The 17,914-nt window shown below is 42.9% G+C and overlaps 1 protein-coding gene across 5 annotated transcripts in view; it reads right to left on the bottom strand.

The window, feature by feature from the left end:
- The window catches only part of LOC121509480 (tight junction protein ZO-2-like), a 273,847-nt gene that overhangs the window by 51,193 nt on the left and 204,740 nt on the right, over nucleotides 1–17,914 (bottom strand). For all 5 annotated transcript variants that reach the window (XM_041786899.1, XM_041786900.1, XM_041786898.1 and 2 more), the window contains exons 2-5: nucleotides 17,520–17,573; nucleotides 13,147–13,271; nucleotides 10,205–10,307; nucleotides 260–782 (exon numbers count right to left, since the gene is read on the bottom strand). In XM_041786899.1, coding sequence (XP_041642833.1) covers nucleotides 260–782; nucleotides 10,205–10,307; nucleotides 13,147–13,271; nucleotides 17,520–17,573 — 805 coding nt within the window. The remainder of the gene's footprint in view (nucleotides 1–259; nucleotides 783–10,204; nucleotides 10,308–13,146; nucleotides 13,272–17,519; nucleotides 17,574–17,914) is intronic.

Here is a 17,914-nt window from a genome sequence, read left to right as displayed (position 1 = left end):
TTATTGCCCTAACCCCAACATGACAGGAGACCTGGCTTTGTTTTCTGAGCTATAAAGGTAACCAGGTCCAGATATCTAGAAAATGACCTAAATCTACTTGTTATCACAGCAAACGTTACTCCATTTTCAGCTACACACACATTTAACTGGGGACTTTTAGCCAACAACTGACTAAATCAACACATATAAGAGGGAGCATGCTGGTCTAAACCTTCATCACCAAAGAGACTCAGAAAAACCTCCCACTGTAGCCCCTCACCTTCGTTGGGTCTGTTTTTCACCAGCAGGACATTGACAGGTTTCTCCAACGGCTCCAGCTCTCTGGAGGGTTCTGGAGACGGCGAGTTGTCGTTGAGTCGGTCCCGGCTCCTGTACCTCCCTCCTCTTCCTCCTCCTCCCTCTCCTCGTTCATACTTCTCCTCCATGTGGTATCTGTCTCCTGGGCTGCGTCCTCGGCTGTGGTACCTCGGGCGGTCAGCGCTGGTGTCAAGGGCTCGCCCCCGGCTGCCATCCCTCCTGGACCTGTCTGGGCTGGGGGAGGTTCTCTCTAGACTCCTACCGCGGCTCCGTCCTCTAGAGTTGTAGTCCCGACCCCCGGTGTAGTCGGGGTCCAGGTACTCTTTGTTGTCAGAGGTGTGGTCTCGGCCCTCATTACGGTACCAGCCGTTGTCGTTGTCAGCATCGTAGTAGTGGGTGGATGGGGCGTAATCCCGACTGTCTCCACCAGGGGAGGGAGGCTGCTTCAGGGAGTGGACCGCCACCTTACGAGGTCTCTTCACTGTCTGAGGGAGGAAGGAGGTTAGAAGAAAGTCCATGATTTAAAAACACAACAGAGATGAACAATGTCCAGAGTCAGCCCCCTTCCTGAGTTCTGATTGGCTCACTTAAATGTCTCAGACCATCAAACTAGTTTTAATATTAGACAAAGACAACCAGCTGAGATGCTGGATGGATCAGTGGGTTACCCTGTTGACTTTGGTCTGGGAGATTAATGGTTCAAATCCAAGTCAGGTCCGTCAATTTGGAAGAAAGCATCTTTAGCAGTGTTAATAAACCCTGCTCAACCAAAGAGCCAAATTGTTGAAACGTGACAAAAAACATGGGGCTTCCAGATGGCAATAATGGTAAAAAACTGGCAAAAACGGCAAAAAAAAAGTGAAAAGTGACTGAAATTGGCAAAAAGCAACAAAAAGGTGGGGGAACATGAGTTTAAAATGACTTTAATTGGCAAAAAGTTTAAAAAGTTTGGGAAAATGAGTGGAAAGTGACTGAAATTCGTAAAAAGCAACAAAAAGGTGGGGGAACATGAGTTTAAAATGACTATTATCGGCAAAAAGCAACAAAAAGGTGGGGAAAATGAGTGGAAAGTGATTGAAATTGGCAAAAAGCAACAAAAAGGTGGGGAAAATGAGTGGAAAGTGACTGAAATTGGGGAAAAGCAACAAAAAAGTGGGGAAAATGAGTGGAAAGTGACTGAAATTGGCAAAAAGCAACAAAAAGTTGGGAAAAATGAGTGGAAATTGACTGAAATTGGCAAAAAGCAACAAAAAGGTGGGGAAAATGAGTGAAAAGTGACTGAAATTGGTAAAAAGCAACAAAAGGTGGGGAAAATGAGTGGAAAGTGACTGAAATTGGTGAAAAGCAACAAAAAGGTGGGGAAAATGAGTGGAAAGTGACTAAAATTGGCAAAAAGCAACAAAAAGGTGGGGAAAATGAGTGGAAAGTGACTGAAATTGGCAAAAAGCAACAAAAAGGTGGGGAAAATGAGTGGAAAGTAACTGAAATTGGTGAAAAGCAACAAAAAGGTGGGGAAAATGATTGGAAAGTGACTGAAATTGGCAAAAAGCAACAAAAAGGTGGGGAAAATGAGTGGAAAGTGACTGAAATTGGCAAAAAGCAACAAAAAGGTGGGGAAAATGAGTGGAAAGTGACTGAAATTGGCAAAAAGCAACAAAAAGGTGGGGAAAATGATTGGAAAGTGACTGAAATTGGCAAAAAGCAACAAAAAGGTGGGGAAAATGAGTGGAAAGTGACTGAAATTGGTAAAAAGCAACAAAAAGGTGGGGAAAATGAGTGGAAAGTGACTGAAATTGGTGAAAAGCAACAAAAAGGTGGGGAAAATGAGTGGAAAGTGACTAAAATTGGTGAAAAGCAACAAAAAGGTGGGGAAAATGAGTGGAAAGTCACTAAAATTGGCAAAAAGCAACAAAAAAGGGGGGGAAATGGGAAACTTTAATGGGCAAAAAGTAGCAAGAAAGGTAAAAAAAAGTGTAATTTGTAAAAAGCAGGATAAAAGAGGCAAAAACTGTTGAAAAGGGGTAAAAATTGGATTCAATTGGAAAAAGGGTAAATAAGGGGAAAAAATGCAAATAAGGGCAACGGAAATATGCAGACAAAAATTAAGGTTGACAATTAAAGCCTACTGTATAAGTGTGGGAAACAAACTGCAATGGATGATTCTGAGGTCAAAGTTTCCTTTTTTATGGTTTTTGGGGGATAATAATATTTCAAGTTTAGACATAAAAGAGCCACATGTTGAGTATCACTGATCTATAGCATTGTAACATCAGGAGAGCCACATCCATTTCCTGAGAGGGGCGTGGTTGGGGGGTGGAGTCAGACAGCTCATTAACATTTAAAGCCACAGACACAGAAACAGCTGGTTCTGAGCAGGGCTGAAACAGAGGGGTTTTTAGACATGCCTCTGAGACCCATAGAAACTTGTCTTAAAGGGTCAAATGTGTCCCTTTAAGTGTGACAAATACATAAAAACACAGCCCTGTATCATGTCTGTGGTATTCTGTCTGGCCAGGACTTTGCACAAATGCTCGTTCCAACTCAAAGATATTCAGAACACATTCTGGAAGTCAAAGGTCAAAGGTCAATGTGACCTCAGATCTTGTGAGTGTAATATTTTAAGAAAGGACCGAGGGATTTCTGTCAAATTTGCACAAAGCTACACTCAAACTTGAAGGTGAACAGATGACTTTTTGGAGGTCAAAGGTCATGATTTCCTGCATCAGTTTAACCCACAGATCTAACAAGCACTTAAGTCTATAGTTTATTATTAAGCATGCATCTGTGCGGAGAAGAGAGCGGCTACTTTTAGAGCAACGTGAGAAGAAGCCTGAAAGCAGAGACAGCTGTGGCAACTCAGAGCCCCTAACATACAGCTCGATCCTTGAGAATGCATAGATGAGAGCTACAGCCGCTGCACACTGCTAGGCTGGATTGGGCTACTGAGGCTACAGAGGCTACTGAGACTACGGAGGCTACAGAGGCTACAGAGGCTACAGAGGCTATGGAGGCTACGGAGGCTATGGAGGCTACAGAGGCTACAGAGGCTACGGAGGCTACAGAGGCTACGGAAGCTACAGAGGCTACAGAGGCTACAGAGGCTACAGAGGCTATAGAGGATACAGAGGCTACAGATGCTACAGAGGTTACTGAGGCTACGGAGGCTACGGAGGCTACAGAGGCTACAGAGGCTACAGAGGCTACAGAGGCTATAGAGGCTACTGAGGCTACAGAGGCTACAGAGGCTACTGAAGCCACGGAGGCTACAGAGTTTGTGAGGATTTAGAGCCACTGTCACCATAAAACACAATGCTGCAGTCATTAGATTAAAACTCTAGTATGAATAAGACCAGTCTCTTTTAGTTTACTTATCAATGCAGTCAGCTAATAGCTAGCCACATTTAGCTATGGCTGGGGATGAAAACCATTAAATGTTTTTCATGATGATATGGGAACTCTAACATACTAACATATCTCTATGATATATCATACCGCTCTCTACCCATCCTTTCCTCAGCCACATCTTGGATGGCAGGTCCCACCATGGAATTAGTTAAAGATATCAGGGCTCTCTATTCTATTTTATTCTATTTGTGTTTTCACTCTGCTCATAACTCATAGCACTCTTATTTTTATTGATAGCTGATTCTACTTTAATGCTGCTGCTATGGCTACACCCTCATGGTTACCTCTGTAGGTGCTGTATCTGAAGGTGACGGTGATAATTGGATTTAGAAATGCTGTACACATGTCAACCTGCAGGACACACAAACACATCCCCTCTGACTAAAGGACTATTCAAAGACACAACATTACAGAGATCAAGAATTACCAACAGGGATGACCAAAACATGAAGTGGAAAAAACTGTTTTTTTAGAAATCAGTATCAGCCATGAGCCAAAATCTGGCATCTCTACGACACTCCCCGTCCTTAAGTGGTCTTTCCGAAGCTCATGCGTCTCTATGCTTCTTATCCTGTTTGGTGTCACAGGGAAGCCGGAGCTGCAGAACCTGTTAGACCTGTCTGTGGACTGTTGGAGGAAGCCGACGGACCCATGCATGCATGAAGAGACTCCACACAAGCTCTTGTCTGACAGGGATTCAAACCAGGAACCTTCCAACTCTGCAGCACAGCTGACCACTGAAGCACTGTGCACACTTTGAGTGCATACACACTCTGGGGCAGTGATACTCAACGTGTGGCTCTGGAGCCTCATGTGGCTCTTTATGTCTCAATTTCAAATATGATTCTCCCAGAAAACCTTAAAAAAGGGGAACTTTTTACCCATTTAAGCTACATTTGTTTCCTTTTTTCGCCAATTTTAGCCACTTCTTTTTCCCACTTGTTTCCAATTTTTTTCCACTTTTATCCCATTTTTGCCCTTTTTCACCATTTTTCAACACTTCTTGCCCATTTAAGCTACCCTTGCCATTAAGTACCACACCTTTTCCTGCTTTTTGCCCATTTTTGCCACTTCTTTTTGCAGCTTTGTCCCATAGACTGTAGAAAAAAATCTGGACAAACCCCATGTGATGTCAGTCGTCTGCTTACAATAGGCGGACTCAAACAGCTCTTGAAGCCAATCCGTGGATGCTTCCATATTGAAATCACGGTCTCAACTGAACTTTGGATCAACCTAACGGCCCGCCCACTAAGCGCATCTTCGTGTCAGCCTGCTAACTAGCATTCTGGTTGACATAAAACGGAGCATCTGCCTACTGAGCTATCTGTCAATCAAATGAGAACCCCCCCCCCCCCCCACACACACACACACACACACACACAATGGGAGCACAAGGCACTAGCTAATGAGAGACGTTTGTTTTTTGAACCAGGCTGAAAACCAGTTTATTTGTAGTGTAAAAACTGGCTGTATAACATGTGTCCAGACAGCACTTCCAGTGTTCCTTCAGCCAGCCTCAAGTGGACACTCACGGTATAGCAATTTTTTGCACTTCCGCATTGGCTTCAATTTTCAGGGCCGGAGGTTGCTGCTTCCTTCATCCCCATTTTCTTGCCACTTTAATCCCACTTTCTGCCCTTTTTACCATTTTTTGCCCATTTTAGCTACCTTTTGCCATTAAATACCACTTGTTTCCTATTTTTGACCAGTTTTGCCACTCTTGACTGCTTTTTGCCCATTTTAGTCACTCTTCTTACATTTTTTTTTTTACCACATTTTTGCCACTTCTGGACCATTTTTATGCCACCTATAACTTGTTTTGTCACTTCTCACCCATTTTTGCCACCTGTAACTTATTTTTATTGCTACTTCATGCTGTTCTTGCCACTTTTCACCACATAGATGATGGCTCTTGGTGGTATTTTTCAACAGTTTGGCTCTTTGGTTGAGTAACACTGCTCTGGGGTAAATGACTAACCAACATGTGATGCTTTAGGTGGGAATCAAAGGTACTGTTTTGGAGTGGTTGACAGAAAAGCTCCTGTCAGCCTTGGCGATGTCACTTCCTCCCCAGTCTCTCTTCCATACATGCTCCCCTTGGTGTCCATTTTGAAAATATGACATTTCATTCCATTTTGACCCTGATGATGCACGGCTTTATTTACCACAGAAAATCAGAGCTTCTAAACCCTTGGGCCCACTGCTGGAACGTCTCAGAGACATTAAAGCCTGGATGGCTTTTACATTTATGAAGCTTAATGAGAATAAGACAGAGGTCACTGTTTTTGGACCCTATGGAGGCGGGACCAGCCCCAGTGCAGATCTGTCCTTTCTCGAGCCCTTTATAAAACCCCCCTGCAAAATATCAGGGGGTGATAATGGACAGGGATCTTAAAATAGATCTGCAGATAAACACTTATGAAGACAGTTTTTTTTAACTTCTGCTTTTATCGAAACTGTAGTAAATAAACTTGATCTTGTTTAGTGCTTTTCTAGTCATCTGACTACTCAGAGGAACTTTGACACCACAGGTCACACCATCCACATTCACACACTGATGGGGGAGGTTGCCATGGCGAATTGTCCATCAGTATTAGCTAATCCCATTCAAACATCCACGTTTACTGACGCAGCAGTAAATGTGCACTAGTTTTATAATGCAGGAAAGATGATGGATTTAAACAATTCCTCAGGTTTGGTGTGAAAATCTGAGATTTAATTTCTAATTTCAAACTGCCACTTTTTACTGCAGAAATCAGCATGTATATACAGCCTGGTTATTACACCCTCTGGTCTGAATAGTTCATGTTTATGTTCCATTTTTATTTCCACAGCCCGTTATCGTCCCGCTGAAGCAGAGAGGAGATGGATGAGCTAGCCGAGGGCAGAGAGCGTCAGCAGCACCTGTTGCTGATTGGCTGAATCATCGCTGGCCTCCAGCTGCTTTCTTGGTTAATGATTTGCAGAGCCAGACATGAGCGCCAAAGCACAGAGAACGAGCAGCTAGCAGGCTGTGATGAGATATTCACTGAATTTGACCAAAAGAGATTAGAGACCCGCAGACCAGCTTCAAACACACAGGAAGGTCTAGTGAGAGTAAACAGGCACAGACCCACACAGCAGTGCCTGCACGCAGACGTTTAACTCTTCTGAGCCTTTAAATCTGAATCGGAGAGGTAACACAGCTCTAGGTTGTGACTACCCACAGAAACACCCACAGAACATTTCTGAACTTTCCATCTCAAAGCTGTGAGGACAATGTTAGACTCAGATCTGGTCTGCTCTGCCCCCCCTTTCTGCCTACACACCTTAAGGGACCATCTTCACTGAGACAAGTCTAAAGGTATCTCTGTTGGTCTGAAATAGGAGAGAAAGTCTGTATTTGACTTTAATGTGACAGGAGTAATCGTTTTTAATTATCTTTACCAATGATCCAGATTTCCCCTTCATTTAAAAGGAGGAAATGCCTGACTTTCTTCCTCTGTTTGACTCCTTTTTCTTGAAATCCTTTTTTCTTCATCATTGCTGCAACCAAACAGCAAATAGTGCATATATTTATCCACTGACTTAAACAATCTTAACATTAAGTACAGTCTAGCCTGTGAAATAGATCAAAAAAAGTTCCACATTACCAAAAATGACAGATAAGAATGTGAAAATATAGCTGTGAAATAATTTTTACTTTGAATACTTTGGGAATTATCCGAGGTAACCCAGAAGAAGAGTAAGGTCACTTTGAGAAGACTGAGCCATCTTTTCTGTTTGATTTTAGCAGACTTATCCATATTTATGGAATACATACGTATACCGCTGCTTTGACTACAGTTTTAGTATTTATATCTACAACTGGATCGATACTAAATTCTGCAGTGTCAACCACCACTAGCATTAATGCACATCCTCTGTTCACTGAAATGACCAGCACAACACAACCGAACAGCCAATAGGATCATCGCTGTCTTCCTTTTCTCACACAGAGAAAACCAGTGCTTATTTCTTTAGATAAGGAGTTTTTACTCGCCACAGCAGAGCTAACAGCCTTCATACAGGCTGCCAAACTCATCAAAAATGATTGAAAACTAAATTTTGACTCCCCCAGTACTGTTTTTTTCTGAAACATGAAAGTTACAGTAAAATGGCATCTCCAACGCGTGCAGATAATCACTGTAATCATTTTCATATAAGCATTGATCTACATATCTACCATTTTAGCATTCATCCTGCAGCTCTGGTCAGTGGATCACTTTGCCAGTCAGTTGGTTGGTTGGTCGGATGATCAGTTTGCCATTTGGTTGGTCAGTTGATCAGTTTGTTGGTTGGTTGGTTGGTCAGCTGATCAATTTGTCAGTTGGTTGGTTGGTCAACTGATCAGTTTGTCAGTTGGTTGGTCGGTCGGTTTGTTGGTCGGTTGGTTGGTCAACTGATCAGTTTGTCAGTTGGTTGGTCGGTCGGTTTTGGTCTGTTGGTTGGTTGGTCAGCTGATCAGTTTGTCGGTTGGTCGGTCGGTTTTGGTCTGTTGGTTGGTTGGTCAGCTGATCAGTTTGTCAGTTGGTTGGTCGGTCGGTTTTGGTCTGTTGGTTGGTTGGTCAGCTGATCAGTTTGTCGGTTGGTTGGTTGGTCAGTTGGTTTGTCGGTTGGTTGGTTGGTCGGTTTTGGTCTGTTGGTTGGTTGGTCAACTGATCAGTTTGTCGGTTGGTCAGCTGATCAGTTTGTCGGTTGGTTGGTTGGTCAGCTGATCGTTTGTCGGTTGGTCAGCTGATCAGTTTGTCGGTTGGTCAGCTGATCAGTTTGTCGGTTGGTTGGTTGGTCAGCTGATCGTTTGTCGGTTGGTTGGTCGGTCGGTTTTGGTCTGTTGGTTGGTTGGTCAGCTGATCAGTTTGTCGGTTGGTCGGTTGATCAGTTTGTCATTTGGTCAGCTGATCAGTTTGTCGGTTGGTTGGTTGGTCAGTTGGTTTGTCGGTTGGTTGGTTGGTCGGTTTTGGTCTGTTGGTTGGTTGGTCAACTGATCAGTTTGTCGGTTGGTCAGCTGATCAGTTTGTCGGTTGGTTGGTTGGTCAGCTGATCGTTTGTCGGTTGGTCAGCTGATCAGTTTGTCGGTTGGTCAGCTGATCAGTTTGTCGGTTGGTTGGTCGGTCGGTTTGTCGGTTAGTTGCTTGGACGGTTGATCAGTTTGTCATTTGGTTGGTCAATTGATCAGTTTGTCGGTTGACTGGTGGGTTGGTTGATCAGTTTGCTGGTTGGTTGGTTGGTTGGTCGGTTGGTCAGATGATCAGTTGGTTGCTTGGTCGGTTGATCAGTTTGTCGGTTGGTTGCTTGGTCAGATGATCAGTTTGTCGGTTGGTTGGTTGGTTGGTTTGTCGGTTGGTTGGTTGGTCAGTTGATCATTTTGTCAGTTGGTTGGTTGGTTGGTTGGTCAGATGATCAGTTGTTTGCTTGGTCGGTTGATCAGTTTGTCAGTTGGTTGCTTGGTCGGTTGGTCAGATGATCAGTTGGTCGGTTGGTTGGTTGGATGGTTTGTTGGTTGGTTGGTTGGTCAGTTGATCATTTTGTCAGTTGGTTGCTTGGTCGGTTGGTCAGATGATCAGTTGGTTGGTTGGTTGATTAGTTTGTCTGTTGGTTGGTCGGTTGATCAGTTTGTTGGTTGGTGGGTTGGTCAAATGATCAACTGGTCGGTTTATTGGTCAGTTTGTCAGTTGTTTGGTTGGTCGAAAGATCAGTTGGATGGTTAGTTGGTCAGGTGGCTGATTGTTTGGTCGGTTAGATGATCAGTTGGTTGGGTTGTTGGTCAGCTTATCAGTTGGCTGATTGGTTGGTCAGCTGATCAGTTTGTCAGTTGGTTAGTTTATTGGTCAGCTTATCAGTTGGCTGGTTGGTTGGTCTGCAATGGTGGGATGTGGTCTGTCTGTATAAGAACAAAGCTAAGAGACTAAAAACATGAGCTGTAGCATATGTTACTAAGAATTAGCACTGCTAATGTTAGAAACTAATGAGCCTCTGCATCAGCTTGCAGAAAAGTGAAGGAAAGATGTCAAACTATTGACAGAATCACGTAAACTAGCTTTAATCTGCATGCAATCAGATCAGTTACCACTGTGTGATTAATGGTCGTCTAACTCCCACAAAAATGACAGCCATAGTTTTTGTTCCTGCATGAAAAAGTGACATGATGAACATAGTTTATTTCCTCCTTTTAAAAGAAACCTAACGCTGCTAACAGAAGAGAAATCTCTCCTCTAAACATGGGGAAAAAGTCAGCGCCGTGAGAGCTGGGATGGAGGGAGTTCTGCTCACACATGCTCACAGATGCTTTTTCATATTTCCGAACATCCATCAGATTCACTCAGACATCAGACGCTGAACAACAGCACACATGTTGGCCGTCATTGTTCATTTATACGTCCTGTTTCACATGCTTCCTGCCCTGGAAAAGTTCCTCCAGAGAAAACCTCTTTTTTTGTTCTATTCCTGTAACAAGTACAAGCACCAGACTGTTCGTACTCACTATTTTGGCCACTTTTCCACATTTTCGGAGCGACTGCACAGCAAAGGAGTGAGGCACATTGTCCATGGGGATGGAGTTCACCTGAATGACGCGATCATTCTCACTGGACAGAAAGACAAAAACATAAGAAAACGCTGTAGAGGCAATGGTACAAAAAACATGCAAACCAGCATCATGATTGGCCGATTACTGAGTTCATGTGTACGGGGATGTATTTTATGGTTTGTTGGATCCCACCGGCAATCATGATCTGATAGACGCTCTGCTTCTCTGGGAGCTGAAGTGGATTTTTCTTTAGAGTTCAATGACCTCCAGGTAAGATTTCCTCTCTTTGTGGTGTTTTTACATCAAAGACTCACTTCTCTCTCAGTATACCTTAGATGTCATGGCTTCACTTGCTTCAGCAGTATCAGTGCCAAATAGAAACTAACATTAATGTGATTTTCTCTGAAGGAGGAGTCAAGTTTGCCTGAATCACTCCCCAGTGAGAAGGGTTCTCAGCCTTTTAATGATAATTCTACAAACACCAAAGTTAGCTATGGAGTTCCTCAAGGTAGGACACTGGATGACCAGAGATTTCCTGCTTCTGGAACTTTATACCTCTTTGAATGAACCCACCACGTGAGTTAACAGTGCCGTGAAAAAGTATTTGCCCCCTTTCTGATTCCTGAGTTTGCTGCATATTTATCACACAAATGTTTGGGATACTAAACCAATTTTAACGTCTCACAAAGAAAACCCAAGTAAATACTAAATGCAGTTTCTAAATGATGATTTTTCCCCCTTGTTAAATCATGAGTTAACTGTGATTAACCACAGTTCTTGGAAAGCTGAGTTCAGTTTCACTGGCCACACCCAGGCCTGATTACCGCCAGATTAGTTGAATGTAGAAATCCCTTAAATAGAAGCTGTCAGACAAAGTGAAGTAGGCTACAAGATCTCAGAAAGAAACGCATCATGCCACCATCCAAAGAAATTCAAGAACAAATTGACAAAGTGATTGAAATCTATCAGTCTGGAAAAGGTTACAAAGACATTTTCAAGGCTTTGGGACTCCAGAGAACCACAGTCAGAGCCATTCTCCACAAATGGAGAAAACTGGGAACAGGGGTGAACCTTCCCAGGAGTGGTCGGCCAACCAAAATGCTTCCAAGAGTGCAACGTTGACTCATCCAGGAGGTCCTAGAAGAACCCAGGACCACATCCAAAGACCTGCAGGCCTCACTGGCCTCAGTTAAGGTCAGAGTTCATGACTCAACCATCAGAAAGACACTGGGCAACAACGGCATCATGAGAGAGTTCCAAGGCCAAAACCACTGCTGACAAAAAGAACACAAAGGCTCGTCTCACATTTGACTAAAAACATCCTGATGATCCCCAAGACTTTTGGAGAAATATTCTGTGGACTGACCAGACAGAAGAGGAACTTTCTGGAAGGTGTGCGGCCCGTTACATCTGGAGTAAAAATAACACAGCATTTGATAAAAAGCACATCAGACCAACTGTCAAACATGGTGGTGGCAGTGTGATGGTCTGGAGCTGCTTTGCTGCTTCAGGACCTGGACCACTTGCTGTGATTGATGGAACCATGAATTCTGCTGTCTACCAGAAAATCCTGAAGGCCAACGTCCGACCATCAGTATGTGCCCTCAAGCTCAAGCACTCTTGGGTTATGTAGCAGGACAACGACCCGAAACATACCAGCAAGTCCACCTCTGAATGGATCAAAACATAAAAAAAGGTTCTGGAGTGGCCAAGTCAAAGTCCGGAAATCAATCCAACTGAGATGCTGTGGTGTGACCTTAAACGGGCAGTTTATGCTGGAAAACCCTCCAATATGGCTGAGTTAAAACAATTCTGTGAAGAAGAGTGGGACAACATTCCTCCACAGCAATGAGAAAGACTCATCAGCAGTTATCACAAACGCTTGATTTCAGTTATTGCTGCCAAGGATTGAACAACCAGTTATTAGGTTCAGGGAGAAATTACTTTTTCACACAAGGACAGATAGGTTTGGACTGTTTCCCCCTTAAAAATCAAATAATCATTTAGAAACTACATTTTGTATTTACTTGGGTTTTCTTTCTTTCTATAAAAATTGGTTTGAAGATCAAAAACATTTTAGTGTGATAAATATGCAAAAAAATCAGGAATCGGAAAGGGGGGGAAAAATACTTTTTCACGGAACTGATATGAAAACCAAACGTTCTCAGTCAGATGACTTTCCTCTGATCACTCTTCTCTCCCCCAGGAATCATGGAGATGCAAAGTTGGGTGTTGATTGTATACCTTCCTATTGACTGCATCCTGTGCTGTATGTAACTGGATGTTTTCTCATCAGTCTCCTTTGACCCTGTCAGTCTCCTTTAAGCCTTTTGTTACATCCAGACCTGCTTAAAAACCTCCTCTCAAACCAGAGGAGAACCTTAGCAGCCACACTGTGAGCTTCCTCAGTGAATAAAACTCACTTGAACCAGCCACAGAACTTGGACTTCAGTGATTTATCACTATCATTACATCACTGTTGATGTTACAGTCATATCCTTTAAAACAGGATAAAAGTTTATGACCACAAATGCCATGAATGTGTTGTTCTGTTGTTTCTCTTGTCCCTCTTTCTGCATCCCCCTCTTGTCTCGCCCAAGACTCCCTACCCTCTGACCCCTTTCCAACCCCACCTTACCTTCATCAGACAGCTGTAGACATGAGTCTGGTTCTGCTCAAGGCTCCTGCCCATTGAAAGGGAGAAAGGGAGGCTTTCCTTGCTTAGGGCTGGTCTTTATAATAATATTGATGATTGACATCTTTATTACTGTATAAAAGGCCAATCAGAGAGCATGGTCTGGACCTGCCTTCTTTATGACGTGTCTGGACGTCGTTTCGGTGGCGCTGTACGAACAGATTGATTGCTTGATTGACTGGTGACGTCCTGTCAGACTTACAAAAGTAATCCATCTGCTGGTCCTCCCTGCAGCACATCTGACACGATGATGGACGTCTCTCCGTTGTCTACGTTGGGGTTGTCCCGCCCTCCTGACACGGCAATGCCAAAACCCATCTTTGAGTCCTGCAGGAGGAAAAAAATCAGAAGGACAGTAAACAAAATAAAATAGATTAATATGAAATACATATTAGAGGTACAATAGTCTGTCCAATACGTTGTATTTGTCTCCTCAGGGTTCCTTTGTGGCAGACGATAGAAAAGAGTTGGTGATGGCTGGAACGTGCTATTGCTTTTTCTTATTTGATTGTTTCATACTAGACTGTGATGGTTCCTGCCTCCCTCCGGCCCTCTATACTTCACTAACATCGTTCCATGCTTGGCACCCCTATCTACCTGTCTAATACTGTAGGTGGCAGTATGAGCCTAGTTGATTTGAAAATCCACCAAGAAGAAAGAGGAAGAAGCAACCACACGTCATCCACTAACTGCGTCATTCTTTTAAGACGCCGTTTTTACGTCCACCAACAGCTCAGAGGAAGAAACTGACAGACGAGGAGTCGCTTCAACTGACTAGGACCTGTGGTGGAGATCCTGCATGTACACACGAGGACTTTCCTTCACCACAGTTCTCATTCCTGCTGTCGCATTCCTTCTTTCTTTGTTGTTTGAATTATTGTCTGTAGAGTCTGGTGAAGTTTGGGTCATTTGCTTCAAATGGAAGAATTTGCTGACACTTTCCCCAAGAGGAATTTTCATGAAGATTTTATTGGAAATTTTGAGGACATGTTTGCTATGATTTTTTTTTTTTTTTTTTTTTTTGGCATATTCATAGGAATTTGGAAATTTGTTGGATAATTTTCAAGCATTTTTTATGGAAGTTTTGGAATTTTGGGATACTTTTGGGATGCTTCTTGATAATTTTAATTGAAATTTCAGGAATGGATTTGGATGTTTGGGGGAATATTCCTTCTTTTTCATAAAAATTTAGAGTTTTATTGCCAACAGTATTTGCTCAACTGCCTTGACTGACATATGAACTTCAGTGACATCCCATACTTAATCCATAGGGTTTAATATGACGTCGGTCCACCAGCTACAACAGCTTTAACTCTTCTGGGAAGGCTTTCCACAAGGTTTAAGAGTGTGTTTATGGGAATTTTTCACCATTCTTCCAGAAGCACATTTGTGAGGTCACACACTGATGTTGGACCAGAGGGCCTGGCTCTCAGTCTCCACTCTAATTCATCCCAAAGGTGTTCTATGGGGTTGAGGTCAGGACTCTGTGCAGGCCAGTCAAGTTGATCCACACCAAACTCTCTCCTCCATGTCTTTATGGACCTTGCTTTGTGCACTGGTGCACAGTCATGTTGGAACAGGAAGGGGCCATCCCCAAACTGTTCCCACAAAGTTGGGAGCATGGAATTGTCCAGAATCTCTTGGTATGCTGAAGCATTCAGAGTTCCTTTGACTGGAACTAAGGGGCCAAGCCCAGCTCCTGAAGAACAAGCCCACACCACAATCCCCCCTCCACCAAACTTTACACTTGGCTCAATGCAGTCAGACAAGTACTGTTGACAACTGCCAAACCCAGACTCATCCATCAGATTGCCAGATGGAGTAGTGTGATTGGTCACTCCAGAGAACGCGTCTCCACTGCTCTAGAGTCCGGTGGCGGTGTGCTTTACACCACTGCATCCGGCGCTCTGCATTGCACTTGGTGATGTATGGCTTGGATGCAGCTGTTACCATGGAAACCCATTCATGAAGCTCTCTACCACTGTTCTTGAGCTAATCTGAAGGCCACATGAAGTTTGGAGGTCTGTAGCCATTGACTCTGCAGAAAGTTGGCCACCTCAGCACACTATGACCTCAGCATCCTCTGACCCCGCTCTGTCAGTTTACGTGGCCTACCACTTGGTGGCTGAGTTGCTGTCGTTCCCAGTGGCTTCCACTTTGTTCTAATACCACTGACAGTTGAATGTGGAATATTTAGGAGTCTGGAAGTTTCACCACTGGACTTGTTGCACAGGTTACCACAGTACCACGCTGGAATTCACTGAGCTCCTGAGAGCGAGCCATTCTTTCACTAATGTTTGTAGAAACAGTCTGCATGCCTAGGTGATGATTTTATACACCTGTGGACATGGAAGTGATTGGAACACCTGATTTCAGTTACTTGGATGGGTGAGTGAATACTTTTGGCAATATAGTGTATGTATTTGCTAATTTTAGGGAATCTGATGAGAAATGATAGGGGGAGTTTGCTTGGAAATTTTGGAGAACTCTCTTGAAAATGTTCATGAATTTAGATGGACTTTGGAGGGGTTTTTATTCAGATGTTTAGGCGTTATGATGGTTCCACCTGAAAAATTAAGTCATGTTGAAGAAATGTTAAGGTGTTTGTTTAAGAATTTTCACGGAATTTTTAGGGAGTTTCTTTGCAATTTTGGGGAATTTGTGTTGATTTTGGAAAGAAAGAAATTCCAGTACATTCGGAAGTTCTGGTGTAGGTTTAGTTGGTGTTTGGCCTTAACCAGTCCTTGTGGTCCGTAATCAAAACGAGTCCCCATCCCTCTCTCGGTGACTGACCCCATTCCTGACTGACTGAAGACCCCAACAACTCTCAGCCTACAGATCTGCTCTAAAACTGATCCAGGTCTGGATTTATGCAGGAACAAGAACTTCAGGAGATTTGTGGACATCATTTTTGGTCTAATCCGGTGGTTCTCAACCTTTTCAGCTCGCAACCCCCACAATAAAGGTGCCAGAGACCGGGGACCCGGGAACTGGCCGAACACAGCCATGAACATTTAAGAATAGTCCTGTGGAGACAAGGCCGTCCATATGGGGGGATAAATTGGAGGGCTTTCTGGGACCCAGCCAAACTGGGGGCCCATGGAGGTCAGCAACATGGCAACAGATATATTTTTTAAGTCATTTGTGCTGTAGTATGTAGTCTTCTTAAAAATGTAAATCCCTTTTCCTAAAAACAGAATTAAATTGTAAAAAAAAGGTCCAAAAAAGGTGGTGGGAAAGGTGGCTAAATGGGATTTTAAAGTAGCAGAAATGGGTTGGAAGTGGCATAACCTTGATAGCAGTGGCGAAAAGAGCAAAAAATGGCAAAAATGGGTTGAAGTGGTAAAATCAGGCACAAAAGTAGTAAAATAGGATTTAAAATGGAAAAATGTGCTTTAAACTGGCAAAAAATTGGTCACCTGGAGCAGATAAATAGGCAGAAATGGGTTGAACTGGTCCAAATGGACATATCCATCAGTGAAATGTGGTTGAAATGGGCAAAAATGGGCAAAAATGGGCATAAAATGCAATTGAAAGGGGTAGATAGTGGCAGTAATGGGTCAACAGAGGCAATAATATATGGAAAGTGGCAAGAATTGGTTTAAAAATGGCAAAACAGGCAGTTAAAAGAGGTGTGAAGTGTTTGAAATTAATAAAAATTGGTTTAGAGTGGCAAAAATGTGATACAGTTGGCACAAAAATTGTTGGTACAATGGGACAAAAATGGGTTAAAATTTGGCAGAATAGGAGTAAAGTAGCAAAAAAGGGTCCAAATTGTGCAAAATTGATGAAAAGTTGCAAATAATATTAGAATATTTCTGTGTAGTGATGATCAGAAGAGCTTTTAATGATGATCACAACCAAACCATGTCATTCCTCTAGCCTGGTGGTCTACTCCGACCCCGTCCTGTTAATCCAGAGTTATTTATCAGTTCTGTGGTAAGGCCTTAGAGCCTTACAACATTTTTACTCTTCTTTCCCTCATTTATTGTCAGTAGGCCTCGTCCGTCTCATGTTGAGGTCAAATGATGATTTCCACTTTTATAAAACTCCCAGAATTCATAGTAAGCATTAATAATGCTGAAAGGTCCAAAATAATTTAATACACCAAGCTGTGTGAACTCAATTCACAAAAAAAGGTATTTACCAATTATTTTGTTTTTCTGATTCCTTCATTTTGAGTTACTGACCATTTCTGGTTAACTTTAACTATTTTGTGGATTAAATGTTCCATTTTTCATGTATTTTTAGATGAGTTAGTTTTTACAGCAGGAGTCCAACCTTGGAGACATAACGGAGATCCTTCCACCAGTGGAGGACGCCTGGTTTCTCCTGAATTAAGAGTTTTAATGTTACTGTATGAGGTGATCAGACATGCAGTCCTTAGGTCCCACATGGCCTCCAGTGAAGAATAAATCTTTCAAACCAAAAAGGCATGAAGATTCCTCTTTAATGATGCTGTTGGTTGAGTTGAAAGATTGGAGTTTGCTACGATTGTGTCTGCTGGTTATCTTGAGCTGTTTAATGCAGAGTTTAGCAGCAGTTTGTTAAATAAATGAAAGAAAATGAACTCACCCGGTGCAGAGTGACTGTGTACTGCTCCCACACCGTCTCCTCCATCCCCGAGCTCTGCAGGAAACACAAACACCACACGGTTACTCATCCATGTACTTAATACAGGAGTCAGTCACTGCATGAGACCTAATCAGTAGGAAAACAACTAGTTCTACAAATACAGAGATGTTTAGCACAGATTCCATCAACATGGAGTGTCTCTACAACGTTCTCATGGCTGACAGGACCAGGCTGGTAGAACTAAAGCCAACCACACCGATGCTGAACGTACCAGAGAGATGCTGGGGTTAAACAGAAGGGAAGTGGTGTGTTCAGAATAAACGTTTGACAAAGCTAAAGCGTTTTATAAAAAATGGATTTTCTAAATCATTTTTGCATAATAGAATTTGATGTGA

Source organism: Cheilinus undulatus, linkage group 5, assembly GCF_018320785.1.
Source record: "Cheilinus undulatus linkage group 5, ASM1832078v1, whole genome shotgun sequence".
Lineage (NCBI taxonomy): Eukaryota > Metazoa > Chordata > Actinopteri > Labriformes > Labridae > Cheilinus > Cheilinus undulatus.
This window is presented reverse-complemented; position numbering and strand designations above follow the sequence as displayed.